The sequence below is a fragment of the Erpetoichthys calabaricus genome, chromosome 9 (assembly GCF_900747795.2).
Source record: "Erpetoichthys calabaricus chromosome 9, fErpCal1.3, whole genome shotgun sequence".
NCBI lineage: Eukaryota > Metazoa > Chordata > Cladistia > Polypteriformes > Polypteridae > Erpetoichthys > Erpetoichthys calabaricus.
Genome location: NC_041402.2, coordinates 132,471,352 through 132,495,566, shown reverse-complemented (window position 1 = coordinate 132,495,566; position 24,215 = coordinate 132,471,352). Strand labels below are relative to the sequence as shown.

Here is a 24,215-nt window from a genome sequence, read left to right as displayed (position 1 = left end):
ATTATATTTGTAAACTAGTCATTTAGCCCGTTACAATAACGGGCGCTAGAACAGTAGTGCATAAACATTAGTAGGAACAGTCTATATTAAATGGCAAGGGGCTTTGACCTCATTCTTTTTGTTGGTCGTATTTTTCTTTCTTTCAGCCTTTCTTTTGTTGATGTTTACTTGCTGAGCTGACCGTTCTTCGTGGGCTGCTGCCGTGTATTGTGTGTCTTTAATTTTCTGTGACAGTAATACTGTCTTGTACGGCTCTATTCAATAAGGGCGCGCACAAAAAGGTGAGCTTCAAAAGGGCGACCTCAATTGAGCGCGGCGAATAAAGGCGTTCGTAGATAATTTATTTCAAATGGCCCTGGAATATGTGAAGAGCAACAAAGGTGCAGATGTTTATTTACCCTATTTTATTCATAGGGTCAGTCTGACAATAGACAAAGCAGATGTTGAAAGGGCTATAGGTTTCAACTTGAAGAATAAAACAGTTCTCCTACCTGACTCTTGCTTGAACATTTCACTGCCATCCATTTCTGTTCAGAGCTAAAAGGAAACTCTTTAATTCTGATGTAGCAATCCTTAACAGCATCAATATCCATCTGTAAGATAACCAGTAACTTTAGTGTTTGATTCAATGACCTCAGGTACAATATAACTTCAAGTTTGCTGACGCAAGTTCTAGTGATATTCATTCACAATCAAGGATTCAATAAATATCAACTTTCAAAGAGACATATAAATTAAGTATCTTTGTGCAAAGGCATCAAAATGTATCTATGTCAATAGAATTGCACTAAAACACACCTCTGGGCACTTAAAAAATGCTTCTAACCTTACCCACTCAAAGCAAAAATGACATAATAAAGGGTGGTCAAACAGAAGAAGTAGACAGTCTTTTGAGACTAGGCTGAAACTGACCCCTATCAATATCCATGACTTAAAATAGTACCAAGAAAGTGTAGTCCATCATTGATCATGGGCTATAATGGTACCTATTTTATGGAAAATGGTTATTAAACATCAGTCAGGTGTCATAATATTTAGATAATGGGACTAACATTGTATCCAGTTTTTCAACTTGGACCAAAACTGCACTCAGACTTGAGTAACAGGACTAAAACACAAAACTCTGTTGAGCTGCTGAATCAGAAGCACATCTGCCTTAAGACATTAAGAGCACTCATGCTTTGATAGATTAATCAGAACCATATACTTAGTCTGCAGCACAAGAACAGAAGTCATAACTATTTTTGTGTCAAATGAACCAACAGCTTTAGGCAGTGAGCCAGAAATCACAATAGCTTCTAGTCAGTTAGACTGGAAATGTACGCCATCATAGGGAGCAACGACGAAAGTAGACCCAATGCTGGGTAGTGGCAAATAAATTAATTTCCTCTTTGGATATTGTCACAGGAGGCTGGGGGTCCCTGCCGGGACGCCTGGAAGGACCAGGAAGTGGTCTATACATCCCCCGGGCCACAAGGGGGCAACCTCCCTGGATGTTGAGGGGACCACGGGGAAGGAGCAAGGAGGCTCAAGCCCACTGGGGCCCATGGCCACCGCCAGGGGGCACCCCGAGTGTCATGGAGATCGACACTTCTGCCACACCTGGAAAGGTGGACGAAGGACTTTTAAGGAACGTCTGGAGTGCTTCCGGGTGCAAGGGCAGCACTTCCGCCACACCAGGAATTGCTGCCGGAAGAACGTCATCGAGCACCTGGAGCACATCTGGGTGGAAATAAAAGGGATCGCCTTCCTACAATCAGGGAGCTAGAGTCGGGAGCGGGAGCAGAAGAAAGGCGGTTCAAGAACATTGGGAAGACGGCCCGTGTTAACACTGATTGGTGCAGGAGCATTGTGTGTTGTGTGGACTTTATTTAATAAACATGTGTTTTATAAAGTGTTGGTGTCTGTCTGGCGGTGTTCGGACCCGTCTCTCACAATATGCATGCTAATACCAGATTAATTCCTGGGTAACTGTTGCCAAAAAGGTTCTTGCATTTTTCTTGTCAATCAGAATCTCTTTTAAAGTTTTGGTACACAGCAATAGACATTGTATCTCAACAAAGTAATCTAAGATGTAACTTTATATTTTCCCACAATGTGAGATATGGTTTACCATTTGGCTCTAGAGTCAAGTGTAATCATCTTTCCAGTCTCCAAATATATATAGCTTTGGTTCAAGGTTTTTATTGTGAAAATTTTCTATTTCCTTCTCTAGACTGATTATGCATTTACACCATATTTGCTAAGTATATTTGCTGTGCAGAAAATCAAACTATTCATCTTTCATAATATACCTTTGAACAAATATCATAAGCAAGATGTCTTAATTACCATCACAAGGAAACAGAAACTGAGTGTGCATTTACATACTGCAGTATTTCTCACAAATCTCTTTGTGCCATTTATAAAATTTTTTGTTTATTTATCTTGACCTTGACTGACAGGAGATCTACATAAGACTGCATAGAGAACATCTGCCAGTTGAATCTTTTGTCAGATTCGTTATCTAACCCAGTGCAGATAGCATGTATGTCTTGGATTCAGCTCCCACCTTACTCAAACATTCATTCATATATTTTCCAAGTCCGCTTGACACATGTTAATTACTACACTTACAGTACCTTCATTGCAAGTGTAATTAGGGCTCCTTCAGTTGGCTGTCCCATCAAAACTCCATCCTTAACAAGAGCGTTATTGCAGACACTGCCAGCCTATAAAACATTTGAAATGATTAACAAGAGAAGTAGCTACTTTCTAGTTATTGTCTGTTCTCACCTGTCCATGTAAGTTTCTGTTATTAAAGAACAGAAATGTTTAGTGTTCAAAAAGTTTTAATTCTTTTAAAAACTGAAATTTACAAGTCAGATTAACTTCTGGGGGGAAGTCTGATGCAAACATAAATACATAAATAAAACACAAGACAAGCAGATTTCTCTTTCATTTCAAATATCCATCCATCCATTACCAAATATACTAAATCTAGTTTAGTGTTCTGGAAATTGGAGCCTATCTCACGGAAGCTAGCAACTCATGAGGTACCAGTCCATCCAATTAAAATCACCAAATGACCTAATGCAAACATATAAGTCACCAGATGACCTAATACGCATGTCTCTGGGATGAAGACAAACCTGGTATAGGGGAAGAAAACACACACACTGGGGGAATATACAGGTGATAATGACTGTGACACTTTCCTTTTAAATATGATATTGTAAAAAAAAAAAGAGTCATAATTAATAAACACTTGTTTGGAGCCAGTAAAACTGCTTACCTGACACATGCTTGCCAAGTCTAAGACACATTTCCTGACATAGGATAAGGCAAGATTTGCTTATATTAGCAAGTGCTAAGGTTCTCTCTTTCATTATTAGAATAAACCATCAATTCATTCATCGGTTTTTCTTTTCAGGGTTACAAGAGAGTGCAAGTATATCTAAGCAGACTTGAATACACAGCAGAAACCAGTGCTGGATGGGGCACCAGACCACTGCAAGGCACACTCATGCACACACATACAAAATTGTTAATAATAGGTAAATTTAGAACCATAATTTAAACTAATACAAATGACTTTGAAAAATGGGAAGAAATATCAGCTCCAAAAAAAACATCCCTGTAAGGTATCAGAAATTAGCACTAAAGCACTTGCTGTCTAATGTAGGGATGAAAAAATAAATAAATCAGGGCTACTTAAAAAATGCTAAATGAATGAATAAAACCAATTACTGATTTTTGCTTTTTTTCATGTTTGGACAAGAATGTCACTTTTCCTTTTAAGTCATAAATCAATTTTGTGGCTGCACTTACTTTTTATTAAAAACCTGTAAAAACCTACCTCTACTAGTTTCCCAAGTGAAACATTGGAGAATCCTTTAGCAACCTCCCCTCCCGGCATGATTAAAACTGCACCATTCTTCTTATATCCCACTCCTGTCACCTAATTCGCAAGACAAAATTATATTAATATTATAGCTGACTAACTTGATAGTGTTATGACATAGTAAATGATGGGACCCATCTGTTACATAATTAACAGGAGTGATACTGTAAAGATTGACATGAAAAAAACATTTTGTTTTCCTTGGAAAAAGCTGTCGCAGTTATTTTAACTTTTTAAAAATATTGCTTTCTTACATTTGCAAAAAATAATTCTTGAACTTTAATTATTATAAACAATTTAGCACAGTAAGCAAGTTCATATAAATATACACAAAAAAGTAAAGTAAATAAATAGTTGCCTGAAATAAATATCTATCTTAGATGAAAAAATACATAAAATGGTGTATTAGATTGGAAAGTGGTACATTGGACAAAATGGTATTCATTTAAAGTAGAAAGTCAAATGCTATCATTAAAAAGTTGTCATTCTCTTTAAAAAGCTATCTCTGTAAATTAAAACCCTTTTCTGATTGTATCACCTTCTGAAACCATCTGAAAGTTTATTTATGTTGCAGTACATGGGCTAAACAAAAAAAAAAAAATATGTTTCTGGTCTGACTTTGGTCTCAGTAAAGCAGAGTAAAGAAACCTTTTTTTCCACTAAAATAACTGACTAACTTGCTGCGAAAAAATAATATTATAGGAAAATAAAGATAATTGTATGATGTCATTTTAACACTCTGTCAAAATACAGACACACCTAATATATTTACCTAAAGAATGAGTTATTCCATTTCTTCTTTTTATGTCACTCTGCTTTGCTACCTGTCTTAACTGCTCAAATAACCATTTGTCTACCTGAAAGTAATCCCAGTTCAGTTACAAAACTGACAGGTACCTTGTTAAATAAAGAATTCAAAATGAGTGAAGATTTGCAAAACAACAATAAAGTTTATCAGTTTGAACATTCGATATCTTGTCTTCGTAGTGTATTCAATTGAATATAGGTTGAAAAGGATTTGCAAATCATTGTATTCTGTTTTTATTTACGTTTTACACAACGTCCCAACTTCATTGGAATTGGGGTTGTATTAAGCTATGTTTGCTACTTTAGATTTTAGCTACTTTTGAATCAAAATATGGTTTTATATTTTTAATAGTTTATATACACAATGTCACTTATCAGCTGATATTATTTCCAGGCATTCATGAATCTCAAAACATTTTGGTAGAACCTTACTGTATGAAAAAAATATTTAATTTACTTGAAACTTTAACAAATTGTTTCAAGGGTCTGAATATACTGAATCATAAAACCTCTGTTCTTTTTGTCCTGTTGCTTTGAAGTCTAGTGTTGTCTACTTTGTGAAGTGCAATGTGAAGGTTTACTCTGTGAAAGGTGCTCTATGACAGGGGTAGGCAACGTCGGTCCTGGAGTGCCACAGTATGTGCAGGTTTTTGTTCCAACCCAGTTCCTTAACGAGAACTGAGTTATTGCCGATGAAGCACATATTGCTTAAGTGACATTTTAATGCTTCATTTTAGTGGTCTCGCTTGTTAAGGTTCTCCAACCTTAATTGCTTATTTCAATCTTAAACTGCTGCATTCAGTGTTTTAATTGCTCCTTATTAGCAATAAGATGTAAAACAGGGGTAGGCAATGTCGGTCCTGGTGAGCCGCAGTGGCTACAGGTTTTCATTCCAACCCAATTGCTTAATTAGAAACCAATCATTGCCAATCTCAGACCTTATTTAATTTTATGGCTTGTTAGTCTGTGCAATGTAAGGCTTTTATATCGTAGATTTTTTTCCTTTCCAAGGATATCATCCAAATGATTTGAAGCCTAAAACAGATAATTTTCAGTCTGTCACATTTTTCTATTAAGTGTTTTATTAAATCAAACCGTGCATGATGAACACACACAGATGTAATTGGAAAAAAGCTAGATGGAGAACTGCTGGCTGCTTTGTCTTTTACATCTTATTGCTAATAAGGAGCAATTAAAACACTGAATGCAGCAGTTTAAGATTGAAATAAGCAATTAAGGTTGGAGAACCTTAACAAGCGAGACCACTAAAATGAAGCATTAAAATGTCACTTAAGCAATATGTGCTTCATCAGCAATAATTGAGTTCTCGTTAAGGAACTGGGTTGGAACAAAAACCTGCACATACTGTGGCACTCCAGGACCGACGTTGCCTACCCCTGCTCTATGAAATACTGGACACGTGGCTGGCTGTTGGTTCTTTGCGAACATGTGTTTGATGAATTCTGCATGAAAACCATTGTCTCCCAGTGGATCAATTTCATTGAAATTTGCCTTACATATTCTTTATGGAAATGTTTTGGGAAACTTTGGTTTTATCTGAGATATTTCAAACAGAGCACATTACACACATTTGCCAGGAACTCTAAATTAAAAAGCAATGAAAATTTTCCAGATTTGTTTATTTTATGAAATGGAAATATTTTGTGTTACCTCAATTACTGATTAACTTACTTTTTGAAGAGTACTCTTTCAACTTTTATATCTTCCTATTCTATACATCTGACAGTCACTCACTTACAGCAAAACAAATCCTGAGAACAAGTTATTGAAACACCAGCAGAGTGGCACACTAGGACTAAAATTAGCCATAAACACTTCAAAACCAGATAACAAATGAATTGTTATGTTAATTTATGCAGTTTTTATGATGATATTGTAGATTATAATAAAAACATGTATCCTATGTACTGTACTAATATATTAAATTACATTCTATTATCATTGCTATTTTTGAATATGACTCATGGTTACAAAATTATTTTATAACCAAAAGTGTAATATCTCTGTCTTTGATGAAGTAAATAAATTCCAAAATCCTCCCACTCAGCATTTAACTAAGTCCCCAAATGTATCTAAAAGTTACACCATGCACACATTCTTTAACTCTTTAGATCTTAGGGTGGTATAAACTGACCTTAAAAATGTGTTTAAGTGTTATGATAAAGGAACAGTCTCTTGAACAGCAGTATTTATGTTTGCTTTACAGACTGTGAACTGAAGTGTTCCAGTTGCATTGTTAGTGTATAAAAGATCTGTTTGAAACATATTGTGTAAAACACAAATGTGGTTAACAGAGTAAGTAAAGTCAATCTGTTATAATAAAAATGTACCTTATACTTATGTTAAACATCATATTTGTGGACTTAACCAGTTTTCATAATGGTATATTAAATGGTTTCCTGTGCCTTAGCTGCAGAGTTTGAGGCTTTTAGTACTTCTCTGAACAGCAAGTTGTCATAGTCTAGTATGAGCCTTCTTCTTTTCAGATTGTCTTATCCAAAATATACACAGATACTCCACCCTTTTAATATATAACTGTGTTACAACCTTTGGTTCATTTTTCTTTGCGTCATTAAGATTTTTTTTAAGTTTTTCCATCTCATAGCAGTTATCTGGCAAAAAAGATAAATAGGTTGATCTCACCTTCTGTCAAGGATTATCCCAAGTTAATTCTATACCACTAAATCAAATATGTAAAACTATCTGTGTAAGCCCATGCTATAAAAAGCACGGGGTCCTAGAAACTATTGAAATCGTCAGAAAAAAAATTGAAATGTAGAGATGTCAGGTAATTGAAAGGAACTACTACTCTAGGCATCTCTCTCCTTGGAGATTTCGTTTTACCGACATGCTCGCATTCGCTTGTGTTTTAGCGGCTAAGCGACTGTCTTTCTTCAGAAGTTTTGTTTTGCGGTGGGAGGAAAAGTTAAAGGGATAGCGTTTTGCTGATGTGCTCACCTCACTTTTGTACTAGCCACTAAGTGAGTAACTCTTTCTTCGGAAGTTTTGTTTTGCCGATGTGCTTGCATCACTTGTGTATTAGCGTCGGGAGGAAAAGTAAAAGGGATAGCGTTTTGCTGATGTGCTGACATCGCTTCTGTATTAGCAGCTAAGTTAGTGACTTTCTTCAAAGGTTTCATTTTGCCGACGTGCTGGCCTCGCTTGCGTATCCTTGGTGGTGGAGCCCTTACCCTGACTCCACCTCTTACTTCTGGGGCAGACAGATACACACACTTCCAGGCATAGACGTTTATATATATGTTGTATGTTATAAAAATATTTAAAAAGCCTGGCCTTTAGGTAATTAATCTATACTGACAAGAAACTGGTGTGCAAATGTGCTACCCTATTTTTGAAACTGATAACCATAATTTGCTATCCCTGTTAGCCTCCTCTATGCTTGCATGGCCTTACCTCTTACTATGGGCCAAAAATAAAGAAAGCTATCCAGAACTAATTAAACTTTATTATGCTGGCAAAATGAACAAAGATAAACAGTTTCAACCTAGGTTTAACTGCTAAATTCCTATTGTACAAATATAAAATAATGTATGCACATCCATTCACAACTTTACTACAATTCATAACATTCATATGTGTTATTAGAGTTTATTAAGAGATTCTTAACTTATTCCAACTGCTAATCCATAACAGAGAATAGCAGAAAACAAACAGCATCTTTTGCACTGTAAACTTTGTAGGAAAAAAATAATTACCAAATACATCATTTTGTAAAATGTAGGCAACTAAATGAATGCTGGTTTGCAATGCCATTTTTAATAGTCCTTTTTTGTATGAATCACATAAATCATATATTCTGGGGACATTTTGATGAAGTATTCTTTTTTTCTCAGAAATATAACGTGCAGCATATTTATTAAAAAGTTCTAAAGAATGTTTGACCATTTAACATGTGCAATAAAAGGATGTCCATCTCTCTTCATTAAATCACTTATTTTTAACATAAAATAAACTTTATTTTATTGGGCACAGTACAAATAACATAAAGGAACAAACTTTGTTCAAAGAAAGACTGGCCCTCTAAACTAACAAAGCACTTAGTGAGACTAGGCTGCAGTCACACTGTACCTGAAAAACAATTATGCTGTAAAAGAAATATATATTGTATGTATTATATGCTGTGGATGCTAGGAGCTACAGCACTTATTTACAGATGACAATACTAAAAGTAACGCTGCATATTCACACCTCTCTTATATTTTCCCTCCAACTTTCTAAGTGAGCATTGTCCTAATCTACACCCGACTGAGACTCACCTAGGTGAGGTGAAGAACTCTTCTTTAAGCCAGATGCAGGAGTACTTTAAGCATGTCAGCACCGTAGCCAGGAAACACTTGGAAGGTCAGGAAAAGCGTCCATCTGAAAGGAGCGTTTTTTCCTTCCAACAGCACCCAAGGGCCCCAAAATGTCTTTTTCCAAAACTACAGTTCTCATGCAGCACTGTGTTCAAACAGCAGTCATGCTAGAAGGTTACTGCTACTCTGCATACCGGGGGAACATATGGGCTTGAAAGACAATCTCCCTCTGTCCTTCTGTCATTGTAGCCTACTGACTCTAAAAGGGAACAGTAATCATCCCATTCAGAATGCCAATCCACATTGTCAATCTATCTTGTGCAATGGACCATGAAAATGAACATAAGCACCCATATCATGAAGACCACCCATCCCATCTGTCCTTTAAAATAGGCCTCCCAGCTAAGTACAGAAGCACCTGGGAAAGATGTCAGTCTATCTGTGTCTGTGAAACTGAGGAAATTGATGGATCGATGGTGTAGTGAACCTCATTTGATCAATATTTGATGTCAGTATCACATCATTTCTATCATTATGCTAAGATCAGGCCCACTCAGTTTCTAGTATCAGACATGTGATGGAGACGATAAAGCATGTAGTGACATTCTTAAACCCGGGCCAAGTACCTGTCATCCCTGCTAATCACTCAATATATGCCATGGCATAACAGATTCAGTGGCACTATCCTGAGCAATATGGGGAAGAAAAATGAAATATGGCCATCATCTTGAAATTTTTCGAGGCCAGCACCTATTTGTAAAAATATAGATAAAGTAGAATCTACATGCCAAATTTCATGCTTCTATCACCATTTGAAGGATTGTTACACTTATCTGCTTCACTAATGATATCAGAATGAATCAGGCAGGGGTGCAGAATCTCTTATGCAGAATCAATTTGTTTAACTCACTGTATACATTTCAGGGCCAAGCTGAGCTGTGGCCTACCTAGCAGCATCAAGTGCAAGAAAGTAGGTAAACCTGGACAAATAAGCGGATGTCTAGCTGAGTACACTAACTCAAAGCAGACAAATTTGAATGTTGGTTTTTGGATGTGACAATAAACTGGCCAACCTAGGTAAATTACCAAGGAAGAATTTACAAACTACTCCAGACACTGCTCAAGAGGGGAATCAACCCTTATTTTCTAGCTGTGCTGCGTTATACTATACCTAATTGTTCTAACCTTGTCTTTTCCTTTATAATTCTTATGCAAACTAAAACAGAGTGCATTAATGTATTTATTCTCCAAACCCACTGGAATCAAAGGGGAGGACATAGTATGTAAGTCCCTAAATCAGTAGAAGTCACTGATTTAGTATAACTTGAGTAGAATGAGCAAGGAAACAAGCAAAAAAAAATAACATAACAGAACCCTGTAATTATACTGTACACAGAAAACCATTAAAACAAATGGATAGATGATTCTAGTGAGACAAATTTGGGGCAGATGTAGCATTGATTGTGATAAACATCTAGATGATGACAGAAACAAGCTGAAGCTCTGTACTTAGCCCTGCTGAAACTGTATGTTTAAGATCAGCTAGGAAAGTTACAAGACATAATCATAAAAAGCTCAGATGTTGCTTTTTTGAAAATTGTGTGCAATTATACTTCTCACACCACATCTTGAACTAACCCTTAGGTTATCATTTTTGGCATCATTTTTTAGTGTTGATATTGTTTTTTACCTCTGGCTTTGCATATTGGATTTCTGTCAGTTCAACTTAATTATTTTGTTCTTGTTTAGATTTCCTATTTTTAACATTTTGTCTATTTTTAGATGCAACTGGTCAGCATGCGCAGTGCTTAAAAATGTACAAAATAACACCTCATCTCCATATCAGCTCCTCAACTTTATTCCCCCTCCTCCATCATTTGACTGTTTTATAATAAATATTGCTTAGCAGATACAGTGAGATGGGGCTCGGGTGAGTTATACTTAAATGTTAGGACTAAGGGCAGAGACCCAGTTTATCCTATAAATGAAGGCTGGGCTATGATCAGGGGAATAAAGGGAAAGGAGAGAAAAAATATATCTTCCACAAGATGCAACCATTTTAATACCACAAATCAGAAGCAAAAAAGTACCTAATAAGGTATTGCAGGGCATAACTAGGAAACACTGTTAAAGAAATACAGAACAAGAAAAGGCAACTGGAAGAAATATTGTTGGTAACAGCAGAGTGAACATTAACTCGAGAGTTTTCTGCCATACAAGTATTGACACAGCAGTCCAGGTGGAGATGTAATAAATAAAAAGGCAAACAGGATACAAGTTTGTATAGTATATCTTTATGCAGGATAGGTTTAAAGAGTTTTGGCATAAAGTTTGCTGAATGAAGAATGTTAAGGCAGCACCTTGTAGCTTTTGTGCAGCTTTGATCTCCAAACCAAAATGCTAATGTAGCATAATGGCATTGGAAACCCTTCATAGGTGTGTCATTTGGGAATCAGATATGACTGATGGATTGGGATTACTAAGGAATATGAGATAAAGAAAAAAAAATTAAACCCAACTAAAATATTAACATGATAAAGTTGTTACATTAAGTTGGCAGCAGCTTTCAACATAAAATAAAATCTACAATTAACATACAAAAACAGTAAATATATTAAATCAGCTACTATTCACAGTTATGTAATACAATAAGTCTCCATCAGGATGCTGAGCCTCAATGTGATCTTGCATAGTAAATGCAAAGTAAAAAGACCTGAGTAAACAATTTTCACCAAGCTTTTCATATATCTGTACTTTTAATGTTCATTTGTGCTTATCTTTCTATTCACCTTTTGATTCAAAGACAAAATCAATGCAAAGTGAATTAATTATTCTATTTAATGTGCTAATGCTGTTTTGCATAATTTCAAAAAGGATAATTTTTTCAAAATACATAACAATATAATATTGTTCTGTTCAAATAGAAATTTCTAAAAGTCTTGTTGGGTTAATTTCATTTAATAAGACCACGGTGCCCGTCAGCTATTGTTTCAGTGTCTGGCCATTCTATTCTCTTTTATGTTATGTAATTCCCCTTGGGATTAATAAAGTATCTATCTATCTATCTATCTATCTATCTATCTATCTATCTATCTATCTATCTATCTATCTATCTATCTATCTATCTATCTATCTATCTATCTATCTATCTATCTATCTATAAATTTAACAGACTGGTCATTTACAATATGCAGTTATATCACCACTTCTTTACCTAATATACTGTACCTAACAATAAACTACAGTACTTGAAATATAGGAAGATAAGTGCTGCTCCATGAAGCTGGACCCCAGATAATAAGTTTATAATACCTCAGCATGTACACCATCAGCTGTAAACAGTCGTGTAGCAGTCATCTCATTGGCTGTTAATGTGCCCGTTTTGTCAGAACAAATCACATTGCAGCAGCCTAAAAAAACATTTGTATATATTTTTAGACTTAACACTGAGCTATAGAAGAGTGAAAGCAATCGCACACAAAAGATATTTCACAATCTTTATTTACATCAACAAACAATGTTGGTGCATGTGAATCAGATGAAACCTTTTGCATTGCTATACTAAAACTTAATCTGTCAGAAAAAGTAATGAGAATAAGAAATGGTGAAAAACATTGTTTGTGAATGGCTAACTCCATTCTGTCATGAGATATCACATTGCAGCTTACAGGTTTGTTTCAAAAAGAAAGGGAGGTGGTGACTAACCTAATGTTTCAACAATAGGAAGTTTCTTGACAATAGCCCTCTTCTTTGCCATTCTCATCACACCCAGAGCCAAAGTTACAGTGACAACAATCGGTAGACCTTCTGGAATAGCAGCAACTGCCAGGCTGTTCAAAATATAAAGAAATTCACTGTTAAGATTCTCATTTCAATAAGTCTTTTAGTGAATGGAACAGTTTTAGGGATGCCAGTAAGTTTAAACTAATCTACTGCACCATAATTAACAATGGTACAGATTTCTATTTTTCAAAATATATTTGGATAACAGTATAATGTAATGTTGTAGAATACTCTCATTTAAATGTCACTGTGGAACCAAGAAGAAATACAGTCAATGTAACTGGCAAAATTGAGCGGGAGACACTTGTGTGAAGCTAAAACACTGACATGGTCTTGTGTCACCTGCACTGATTTCAGTCTTGTGTACTGATTCTCTGTAATGAGTGTCTGAGTCTGTTGGTGAATGGGTGCATATCAAAAAAGGAAAGATTTACAAGCGCAGACTCATACATGTGTTCTGCAATATGAATTCAAGACCACAGTTGTGCCATATCAGTTATGAAGAAATAGCTGCACATGGGTCAAAAGGCTAATGTTTGGGACAACAACATTTATTTATATAGCACATTTTCATTCCATAGAGCTGAAAGTGCTTTGGGAGAGTACTTTGTATGTCATGTCAATTTATGTTTTTGCTCAACAAAAAGTTGATCACAAGATGTCAAAAAGAAAATTACAAGAAAAGAAAAAACAAATAAGATTAGGTAACAATATTAATGAATAAGTAACAAAGAAAAAAATAAATACATCCATATGATCTTATTAAACATTGATATATAATTAGTAAAAGATTAGCATCCTTACATACAATATCACAATATAATTCCCTAAAGATGAGTGATAAGGTCAGATGGCAAGGAGGACAGAAAAAGGAAAATAAAAACTCCAGTTAAGCTGGAGAAAAAAACAAAATAAAACAAAAAAAGACAGCTCAGCTCCACAGGGCAACACCAGGCAACACAAATATCATGGTTCTGTAGGCACCTTTCCTCCCTGTATAATCAAATATCATGCTTGAGTTCTGGCTAAATCAATAGAAACATTTAATTATAAACATCCTAAAATATTTCAAAGACAGTCATTATTTTGTGTGGAGGATTGCCGGCTTTCCAGTCCGGCCCTCACCCCCAGGCTGCTAGGAGGAGCCCTCCGGACAGCATATTGGTGCCCCGAGTTCCAGCAGGGCCTCATGGACTCTGTAGTTTTTATACACAGCCCTGCTGGATACCTTGGGGGCCGCCAGGAGTCGCTGTAAGGGGGCTGGTGGACTCTTGTATGCCCTATAACCTGGGAGTACATCTCAGTCACGTGACTGGAAGAAGCGACGTGCTCCCGGGATGAAGAAAAGGACTGTTTGCCCTGACCCGGAAGGAAAATGGACTTGTGGGTTTGGCTTGGAGCCACTTCCGGGTCAGGGGCTATAAAAGGACTCTGGGAAGCCCAGAACACTGAGCTGAGCTGGGAGGTAGGGTGGCGACATGTCTGGGCGAGGAGGAGAGTTATTGAGAGAATAGTGAATTGTGTTAATGAGTGTGTGGAGGAGAGTGCTTGGTGCACTACGGTATTATAATAAAAAGAATTATTATTATACTTTCACCTGGTCATCAGAGTGGTACCTGAGGGTTCGAGAGGTGGACACAAGCCTCATCTGTTACATTTGTCACACAACTGCTACTTGTGCTTCATTATGGTTTAAAGTTGGAGTGCTTTTGATAGGGTATAGCAGATACAGAACAAAATTTCTGCAAAGTTTTCTGATAACAGAATTGCAAACAACCAGTTTACATCATCACATGAGCTATTGCACAGATTCCATTTTGTGTCACACACACTGTTAGTGGCTCTGTCTCCATACTGGTCACCAATAGGTGTTGTCTGAAGTAAGAGCAAACTAATGCTCACAAGATATGTTGAAGGTTACGTAAATTTGAAAATTATTTGAAAGTGAGTCCATAAGTAATGAGGACAATATAAACTTGAGTCAACTTTGATTTTGTAATTCAGCAAACACATTGTTTTTGTTTTTGTTTTTTCAAAGTGGACAGTGTCCAAACTTAAAAGTATTAAACTGCTTGTTTATTCATTTCAAAGACTTGTGTGAAGATGAAGCCAATAGCATTTGCATTAGACACAAGAAAGGAACTACCATCATAGAAAACATTTGGCACAGTTTAGCACAGTTTAGCCCTTGCATGCTTGTTAGTTTTTGGAAAGTAATGATCTATCCATTTATCTTTTGTTTTAACCCCCTCAATCGATTCCAATGCAGGGTCTCAGGAGTAGTGAGAGGCAGGAAGCAAAGTTGCTAGTCCATCTCAGGACTTACTCACCCATGCCTGGGATTAATAAAGTATCTATCTATCTATCTATCTATCTATCTATCTATCTATCTATCTATCTATCTATCTATCTATCTATCTATCTATCTATCTATCTATCTATCTATCTATCTATCTATCTATCTATCTATCTATCTATCTATCTATCTATCTACAGTCACTTACACAGGACCAACTGACCCAACATGCCATATTTCAGATTTAGGCAGAAAGCCCATAAAGAGGCAGGAAGAAAATGAAAACTCCACAGAGGGACCTGATGCCATTAAACTGTAACTACGGTTAGGACCATAAATATTTGGACAGAGACAATTTTTTCTAATTTTGGTTCTGTGCATTACCACAATGCATTTTAAATAAAACAACTCAGATGCAGTTGAAGTGCAGACTTTCAGCTTTAATTCAGTGCGGTGAACAAAACGATTGCATAAAAATGTGAGGCAACTAAAGCATTTTTTTAACACAATCCCTTCATTTCAGGGGCTCAAAAGTAATTGTATAATTGACTCAAAGGCTATTTCATGGGCAGGTGTGGGCAAGTCCGTCGTTATGTCATTATCAATTAAGCAGATAAAAGGCCTGGAGTTGATTTGAGGTGTGGTGCTTGCATGTGGAAGATTTTGCTGTGAACAGACAACATGCGGTCAAAGGAGCTCTCCATGCTGGTGAAAGAAGCCATCCTTAAGCTGTGAAAACAGAAAAAACCCATCCAAGAAATTGCTACAATATTACGAGTGGCAAAATCTACAGTTTGGTACATCCTGAGAAAGAAAGCAAGCACTGGTGAACTCAGCAATGCAAAAAGACCTGGACATCCACAGAAAACAACAGTGGTGGATGATCGCAGAATCATTTCCATGGTGAAGAGAACCCCCTTCACAACAGCCAACCAAGTGAACAACACTCTCCAGGGGGTAGGTGTATCGATATCCAAGTCTACCATAAAGAGAAGACTGCATGAAAGTAAATACAGAGGGTGCACTGCAAGGTGCAAGCCACTCATAAGCCTCAAGAAAAGAAAGGCTAAATTTGACTTTGCTAAAGAACATCTAAAAAAGCCAGCACAGTTCTGGAAAAACATTCTTTGGAAAGATGAAACCAAGATCAACCTCTACCAGAATGATGGCAAGAAAAAAGTATGGAGAAGGCGTGGAACAGCTCATTATCCAAAGCATACCACATCATCTGTAAAACACGATGGAGGCAGTGTGATGGCTTGGGCGTGCATGGCTGCCAGTGGCACTGGGACACTAGTGTTTATTGATGATGTGACACAGGACAGAAGCAGCCAAATTAATTCTGAGGTGTTCAGAGACATACTGTCTGCTCAAATCCAGCTAAATGCAGTCAAATTGATTGGGAGGTGTTTCATGATACAGATGAACAATGACCCAAAACATACAGCTAAAGCAACCCAGGAGTTTATTAAAGCAAAGAAGTGGAAAATTCTTGAATGGCCAAGTCAGTCACCTGATCTTAACCCAACTGAGCATGCATTTCACTTGTTGAAGACTAAACTTCAGACAGAAAGACCCACAAACAAACAGCAACTGAAAGCTGCTGCAATAAAGGCCTGGCAGAGCATTAAAAAGGAGGAAACCCAGCATCTGGTGATGTCCATGAGTTCAAGACTTCAGGCTGTCATTGCCAGCAAAGGGTTTTCAACCAAGTATTAGAAATGAACATTTTATTTCCAGTTATTTAATTTGTCCAATTACTTTTGAGCCCCTGAAATGAAGGGATTGTGTTAAAAAATGCTTTAGTTGCCTCACATTTTTATGCAATCGTTTTGTTCACCCCACTGAATTAAAGCTGAAAGTCTGCACTTCAACTGCATCTGAGTTGTTTCATTTAAAATTTATTGTGGTAATGTACAGAACCAAAATTAGAAAAAAGTTGTCTCTGTCCAAATATTTATGGACCTAACTGTACATGAAAATAATTAAACAACAAAATACTTTTCTGCTGATCTCAATTATGTGCTTCAAGATTACTTTTTTTCTTTCAAGCCTTGTCTCTTTGCATCATTCACTAACAATTACTAACTTGTATCGCAATTCATCAAAGAGCACTCTCAAACAGGCCCACCACTCTCCTTTGGTAAAAGTCAGAATAGGAGCAAAAAGCAAACAAACTGGAATTTTGTGGCATTTAATCAACTTAGGATAGTGGATGCGTCTCAGTGTAGGTGCTTAACACCTCTAAATACATCAGATAAGCTGTTAAATGAAGAATGCCGATAAACACAACTTACAAAAACATTATTGAGTGGAGTTTCCAATATTTAACTACAGTATGATGTAATGCAAGGCTATTCTGCATCACTTAAAAATGCTACTAGTGTTATGCAATTTAACATTTGTAATAACAAATTCCAAACTGACATTTTCTGCTTGTATTATTTTATATAGCTGTAAAAAACAGAATGAGCACCTGTTAAGAAGTTCCATGCATTTATTACCTCCACCATCAATGCTGACAATGTGTGCTATATTAAAACTTCAAATCCTTTATTCCTGTGTCCTTTTTAACTTATTTGTTTAAACTACTTCAGAACAGATTCCAGTACACTGTAATCATTTATTTAATAGAGTAGGCTAAGAAAACTGGTTTATGATTAGATTGCTTGATGGGCTTACATTTTTCTGTGTACAGTATGTTGCATTCACAAAGCTAGGCATTTTATGTCCAGGTGGAGAAGCTTACCTTACACCAATGGTGAACATATTAAGGAGAGCTTTCCCTTGAAGCCAGCCTATCAGCATAATGATGCCTTAAAAAAAATCATTGACATTTCTGTTAAGTTTAAGTTCACATTTATTGCATTTTCACATCAGACTAGTGGCAGTAAAACAATACAATCAAGAGACAAATAAGATAAAAGCTACACCATCATTCATAGATTGCAATACATGTATTTGTCACTATGAGTAATTTCATGATCTTTGGATTAAAACTGTCTCTGAATATACTGGCGCACATGCTAATGGTCTTGTGTTGTTTGCCAGAAGGGAGGGAGGACAACAGCGACTGTGAAGAAACCATGTTTTCTTTAATAATAATTAAGTTTGCCTTTCTAAGAGCATATTATACATGTCCTGAACAGAAGGCAACCATGGTCCAGCAATATTCTGAGCTGCCTTCACCACCCTCTGCATTGCTTTGTGGTGCTAAGTTGAGCAGGTAGCATACCAGGAAGTTATGCAGCTAGACAGTACAGACAGTATAAATACTATTGAAGTTGGTGAGCATAGAATGAGACATCCACTCACTTTTTGGTCAGATGTCTGAACAGGTAAAGTCATTGGTGAACCTTGTTGTCTATAGCTGAGATGTGCTGTGCCCACTTTATCTCAGAAATTTAACGCTGCTAACTTCCTCAACAGCAAAACCCATGATGCTGATGGGAGTGTAGTCTGCTTCTGAACATTTATAACCAACTCCATAGCTTTTCTGAGTCTATGCACTAACTTGACAGTTACATCATACATTTAAATACACTGCTCAAAAAAAAGTAAGGGAATATTTTAATCCCACATTGGATCTCGATAAACGAAATATTTATGTGGAAAATCTTTACAGAAAAATACTGAGTAATTTGTTGAGAACAAAATGATGTAACAACAGTCAATGGAAACCAAAGTCACTAAACCATTGAGGGCTGGATCTGACATCATGCAGAAAATCAAAGTCAAAAACTGAAATCACAGGCTGATCCAACTTGCATGAAGTCCATCACAGCATTTCATAATGTGACACAGTAGTGTGTATGACCCCCACATGCCTATGTGCACTCCTGATGCTCCTGATGAGGCGGCGGTTGGTGTCCTTAGCGTCTTGTCCCAGACCTGAATCAGTGCATCAGTGATCTCCTGCACAGCATTTGGTGCTAAATTGGTGGTGTTAGACACACCAATACATAACAGCCCAGAGGATCTCAATTGGACTCAGGTCTGGGGAACAGGCGGCCCAGGTATTAATGCCTTTGTCATCTAGGAACTGCCTACACACTCTAGAAACACGAGGCCAGGCATTGCCCTGCACCAGGAGGAACCCAGGACCCACTGCACCAGCATAAGGTCTGACAATGGCCCTGAGAATTTCATCCCAGTACCTAACAGAAGTCAGGGTATCGTTGCCTAGCACGTTGAGGTCTGTTCGACCCTCCAAGGATATACCTCACCAGAACATCCCTGATCACCGCCAAACCAGTCATGCTGGATGATGTTGCAGGGTGCATAACATTCACCACAACATCTCCAGACTCTTTCACGTCTGTCATAGGTGCTGACATCTGTAAAGAGAACTGGGTGCCAATGGCAGAGTATCATGGAAGTCTAAAGGAGTCTATTTCTGACAGTTTGGTCAGAAACATGTACACTAGTAGCCACCTGGAGATCGCTTTACATGGCTCTGGCAGTGCTCCTCCTATTCCTCCTTGCACAAAGGAGCAGGTACCAGTCTTGAAGCTAGATTGATGCCCTTCTATGGTCCTGATCAGCTCACTATGTGTAACATTCTGTCTCCTAATATCTCCTAAATGCTATTGAGACTGTGCGGGGCAACCCAGAAAAGCTTCTTGTGAAGGCACAAATGGATGCGCCATTTTAGAGAAGCTGGACTACCTGTGCAACCTGAATAGGCTGCAGGTATCACCTCATCCTACCAGTAGTGACAGGGACACTAGCAAAACGTGAAAAGAATCAGTAAGGAAGAATAAGCAGTGAGCAATTTTCTGTGACTATCACCTGCAAAACCTTTCCCTTTTTTGATGGTTGTTTTACTGTTGCCTCTCCAGTGTACCTGTTGTCACTTTCATTTCAGTTAATTCTTAATCGCTTATGCTTCCTAATTGGATAGACTGATATAACTGAAGCTTAACTGACATGAACTTATTCTGTGATGATTAAGTGGCCCCTTATTTTTTTTCTGTATAGCTCATTTAATTTAGAAACTGCTAAAGAATTATCAATTAAAATGAATGAATAAATCAATCAGGGCGGCACGGTGGCGCAGTGGGTAGCGCTGCTGCCTCGCAGTTAGGAGATCCGGGTTCGCTTCCCGGGTCCTCCCTGCGTGGAGTTTGCATGTTCTCCCCATGTCTGCGTGGGTTTCCTCCGGGTGTTCCGGTTTCCTCCCACAGTCCAAAGACATGCAGGTTAGGTGCATTGGCGATTCTAAATTGTCCCTGGTGTGTGTGTGTGCCCTGCGGTGGGCTGGCGTCCTGCCCGGGGTTTGTTTCCTGCCTTGCGGCCTGTGTTGGCTGGAATTGACTCCAGCAGACCCCCGTGACCCTGTAGTTAGGATTTAGCGGGCTGGATAATGGATGGATGGGAGTCAATCACATATTCACTTCCTAACTCTGCTTATTCCACTACAGGGCTACTTAGTGCAACAGCCCATTCTAACTGTATTCTATTGCACACCTACTTGCTTTGGCAAATTCAGAGTTGCAAATAAACCTAACCTTTAGGTCAGACATGGATGTTAACCCAAAACTCTAGGTCCCAACAAGCAGCATTGCTTACCACTGCTTAACTGTGCTATCCTACTTTTTCTCATGTCACCTCTTATTATTTGTCTATTTATGAAGAAAAGATTCAACTCATTCAATATTTCCTCACAACTCACATTTGGAATCCGGTCTTCTCTGGAATTTACCTAGGATTGTTAAGACCATCTTGTCATATGCTATTCCAGGAGTGTTCTGACTAGCACATTGTACAGCGTAAAAATTACATCTGTTGACTGTGTCTGTCACGTTCAATGATCACTACATTCCAAACCATTACATCTATTCAAAGGGCCAAGATTTCTGAAAGACAATGCCCTTGTGTGACTTATGTTCATCTGGTTATTCCCCAGTATTGTATGAACATCATTTCCCAAAGCTCTTTAATTAAATGACAGTTCACAACTGGATTAACAACAACTGTAAGACATTTAATGAACATTTTAATGTGACCCCCTTAACTGTTCAATTTGACTCCTTACTTGTGTGATACAGTACATACTTTGAACTGCATTTTTTTAAAATACTATGTGCATTATTTTTTCGATTGAAAAAATGTTAAAATATAAACCAGAAACAAGCAGCTCACAAAATTATATAAATGTTTTTTTACAGGTCATCAAAAATGAAAGTATTATATTTACAGAGTAGTTATTAGAACATCTGATAATCTGTAAAAGGTATGTACGGAGCATAAGAGGAATGTTACGTATTTTGAGGAGTGTCTCACTGTGTGTAAATAATTACAGCATGTCATTAGTGATGCACATGACATACCGTAACCACATAATTAAGCATTGATAAAATCTTTCAGTTCATTTCAGTTAAAAGCTGTGTGAAATAGTTGCTATTGCTAGTACTGTTGCCTAAAAGCTCCAGTTAAAAACCCTGCTCAGGTGCTGTGTGGGTATATAGGTTCTCCTCATGTTAAAGTATTTTTTTTCTGAGTGGTCCAGTTGTTTTTCAATAACCTGAACATACACAGGTTAAGCGGGTAGCTCCCAACTGGCATCATATGAGTGATTGTGCCTTGTAATGTATTGGAACCCTGTTTGAGACTTTTGTTCCCTATAATCATAAGTGAAATTAACAAATTTGAAAAAAGCATTAATAAATAAATGTCATTTTAATTTATGTTTAAGTTGGTTAATAAGCTGGAGACAAAGAGTGCAACTAATAGAAGAATGCTCTGCAACAGTGAAGTTACCAATGGAGTCCACTGCATTAGTTAGCAGACTTCAGAAAATCACACACAAATGCTGAAATTAGGACGATGGTAAGCACTGGGAGGCAACAAATACATTTCAAAAAGACCTGGGCAATATGCTGAAATGGGTAAAAATTTGAAAAACACATTTTAATTTAGAAAGGTACAAAGGGCTACCTCCAGGGAAAAGGAACACATATAATAAATAAAAGATGGGTGATACTGACATACAGGAAGCAATGTCTAAAAAGTATGTAGGGTTTTCTGTTGATCTAACATTCCCATCATGTACGGAACATGCATAATATGAAGGTAAATATATTTTTAGATGATATTATAAAAACTGTTGAATGTCAGTCAAGCAATGTTATGCTCTCAGAATACAATGTTCTGGTGATACCACATCTTTAGTACTGCATGTGGTTTTGCTCACCACGTCATCAAAAACACAGAGCAGCTCTAGATACTGTTTACAGAAGAGCACCCAAGTTCTTCCATGACTAAAGGGTCCAGTCCTACTCTTTGAGAATCAGAAAAATAAACCTCTTCAGTCCCCAATGAAGGGGTCTTTTAAAATTCTCAAAACTATAGATAAATAGGTTCAGCAATATTCTTTTATTTAAATACTCAATCATGAACTTGAGAACACAAGTGGAAATTAAGTGTTAGTACAGGAAATTGTGATGCCTGGGTTGCCCACAGATGGTATACTCCTCCTTAAACCAGGGTCATCGATAAGTCATAAAACCGAGATGAACTAGGGCAAAGAGGACACATAACAGCAACATATAGTTACAGTGCTTTTATGTCTGCACAGTTTTCAAACAATACATTTTCCCAAAACACAGTGCAGTGCAGTTTCTTGAATAAATAAGTCCATAAACAATCCATAATAAAAACAGTTTTCAAGTGGAGGTTAAAATCAATTAATAAATAATTCATAAATTGTTAAAAAAAATCCATAGTTAAAATAAAAGCCAGGATCTGTCCAGAAAACCATCATGATCTTCAGTGTATCCAACTTAAATCACATCCCTGCTGCTCACCTATTCATTCTGCACAACAGCATTAGATGCCTGCCAACAAGGACAGTCAATCTTTTAATTTGTCTTATGTCTCCGATGTCATCCCTTGGAGTTCAGCCCTGCTCCATTCTCCCACCACTGTGCCCTGGAGTCCACCATAATCTCTCAGAGTGGTTGATTGTTCCTGCTACTCTTGATACTCAGCAGAAGCAACCCTACTCCGTGAGCACTGTCCCCATTGGGGTGGGGGTGGGGGGGTAAACGTTAACATTATTCAAAGTTTTTGTCTGTCTGTATACCTGCATTGTTATCACTCTTTAATTTAATATTTTCTTTATCAGTATGCTTCTGCTGGAGTATGTGAATTTCCCCTTGGGATTAATAAAGTATCTATCTATCTATCTATCTATCTATCTATCTATCTATCTATCTATCTATCTATCTATCTATCTATCTATCTATCTATCTATCTATCTATCTATCTATCTATCTATCTATCTATCTATCTATCTATCTATCTATCTATCTATCTATCTATCTATCTATCTGTCTATCTACCGTCCACTGTCTACACCAGCTCTTCTACAAACCTATCTCTTTTCTTTTCCTTCCCTTTTCACTTAAACCACTGGATCTGTCTTTCTTGTTTTCTTTTTCATTCTTTCCTGATCTCCTATTGCATTCTCACCTCAGACTCTGTTATACTAATGTGGGTGAGTATGATCTCAAGAGTACTAATGAGAAAACCATCTGGACTGACTGAATATGCATATGAATGAGTGATTTGCCAATTTCCTCATCAATACCTTGGAGCCAATTAGTTACACTACCACATGCATCTACACCACCCTGAGCCACAGTTCAGTGTTTTTATTTAAAAACCTGCACACTGCCACAGACCCCTAAATGAGCTTTACCACAGAAAAGGTTTGTGGAAATCTGGAAAACATCAGCCAGTCATGGAGATGAATTGAACAACAACTTTCAAAAAAGGTATCTGAATAAGATATTGGAACAACTTTGTTTGTTTAATGTCATTATATACTGTATTAATAATGTAAATCATCTAAAGCTATGAATGTAAGGAGAACATTTCTTTAGTTAATTTAAAGCAAAACATTATTATTTTAAAATAAAATTACTGCCACTGTACAAATGTTAAAAAAAATACAAATTCAGCCTACATTTGAAATTAGATGGCATGAAATATAAACAACACTTGGTACATTTTTTGGAAAAATTTCTGGTATTCACACAAATTTGTAACAGATATTTCCCAGCCATTGCAGAAGTCAGTGAGAGATTATTCTGGTAAATAGGAA

At 37.0% G+C, this 24,215-nt stretch overlaps 2 protein-coding genes across 3 annotated transcripts in view; one reads left to right on the top strand and one right to left on the bottom strand.

Moving 5' to 3' along the window:
- meak7 (MTOR associated protein, eak-7 homolog) overlaps nt 1-24,215 on the top strand; it is a 514,074-nt gene that overhangs the window by 80,334 nt on the left and 409,525 nt on the right. The gene's annotated exons all lie outside the window — the stretch shown is intronic.
- The window catches only part of LOC114658114 (calcium-transporting ATPase type 2C member 2-like), a 117,035-nt gene that overhangs the window by 25,333 nt on the left and 67,487 nt on the right, over nt 1-24,215 (bottom strand). The window contains exons 11-16 of the mRNA XM_028810161.2: nt 17,856-17,922; nt 12,733-12,857; nt 12,340-12,437; nt 3,839-3,940; nt 2,622-2,711; nt 492-593 (exon numbers count right to left, since the gene is read on the bottom strand). Of these exons, the coding sequence (XP_028665994.1) occupies nt 492-593; nt 2,622-2,711; nt 3,839-3,940; nt 12,340-12,437; nt 12,733-12,857; nt 17,856-17,922 (584 nt within the window). The remainder of the gene's footprint in view (nt 1-491; nt 594-2,621; nt 2,712-3,838; nt 3,941-12,339; nt 12,438-12,732; nt 12,858-17,855; nt 17,923-24,215) is intronic.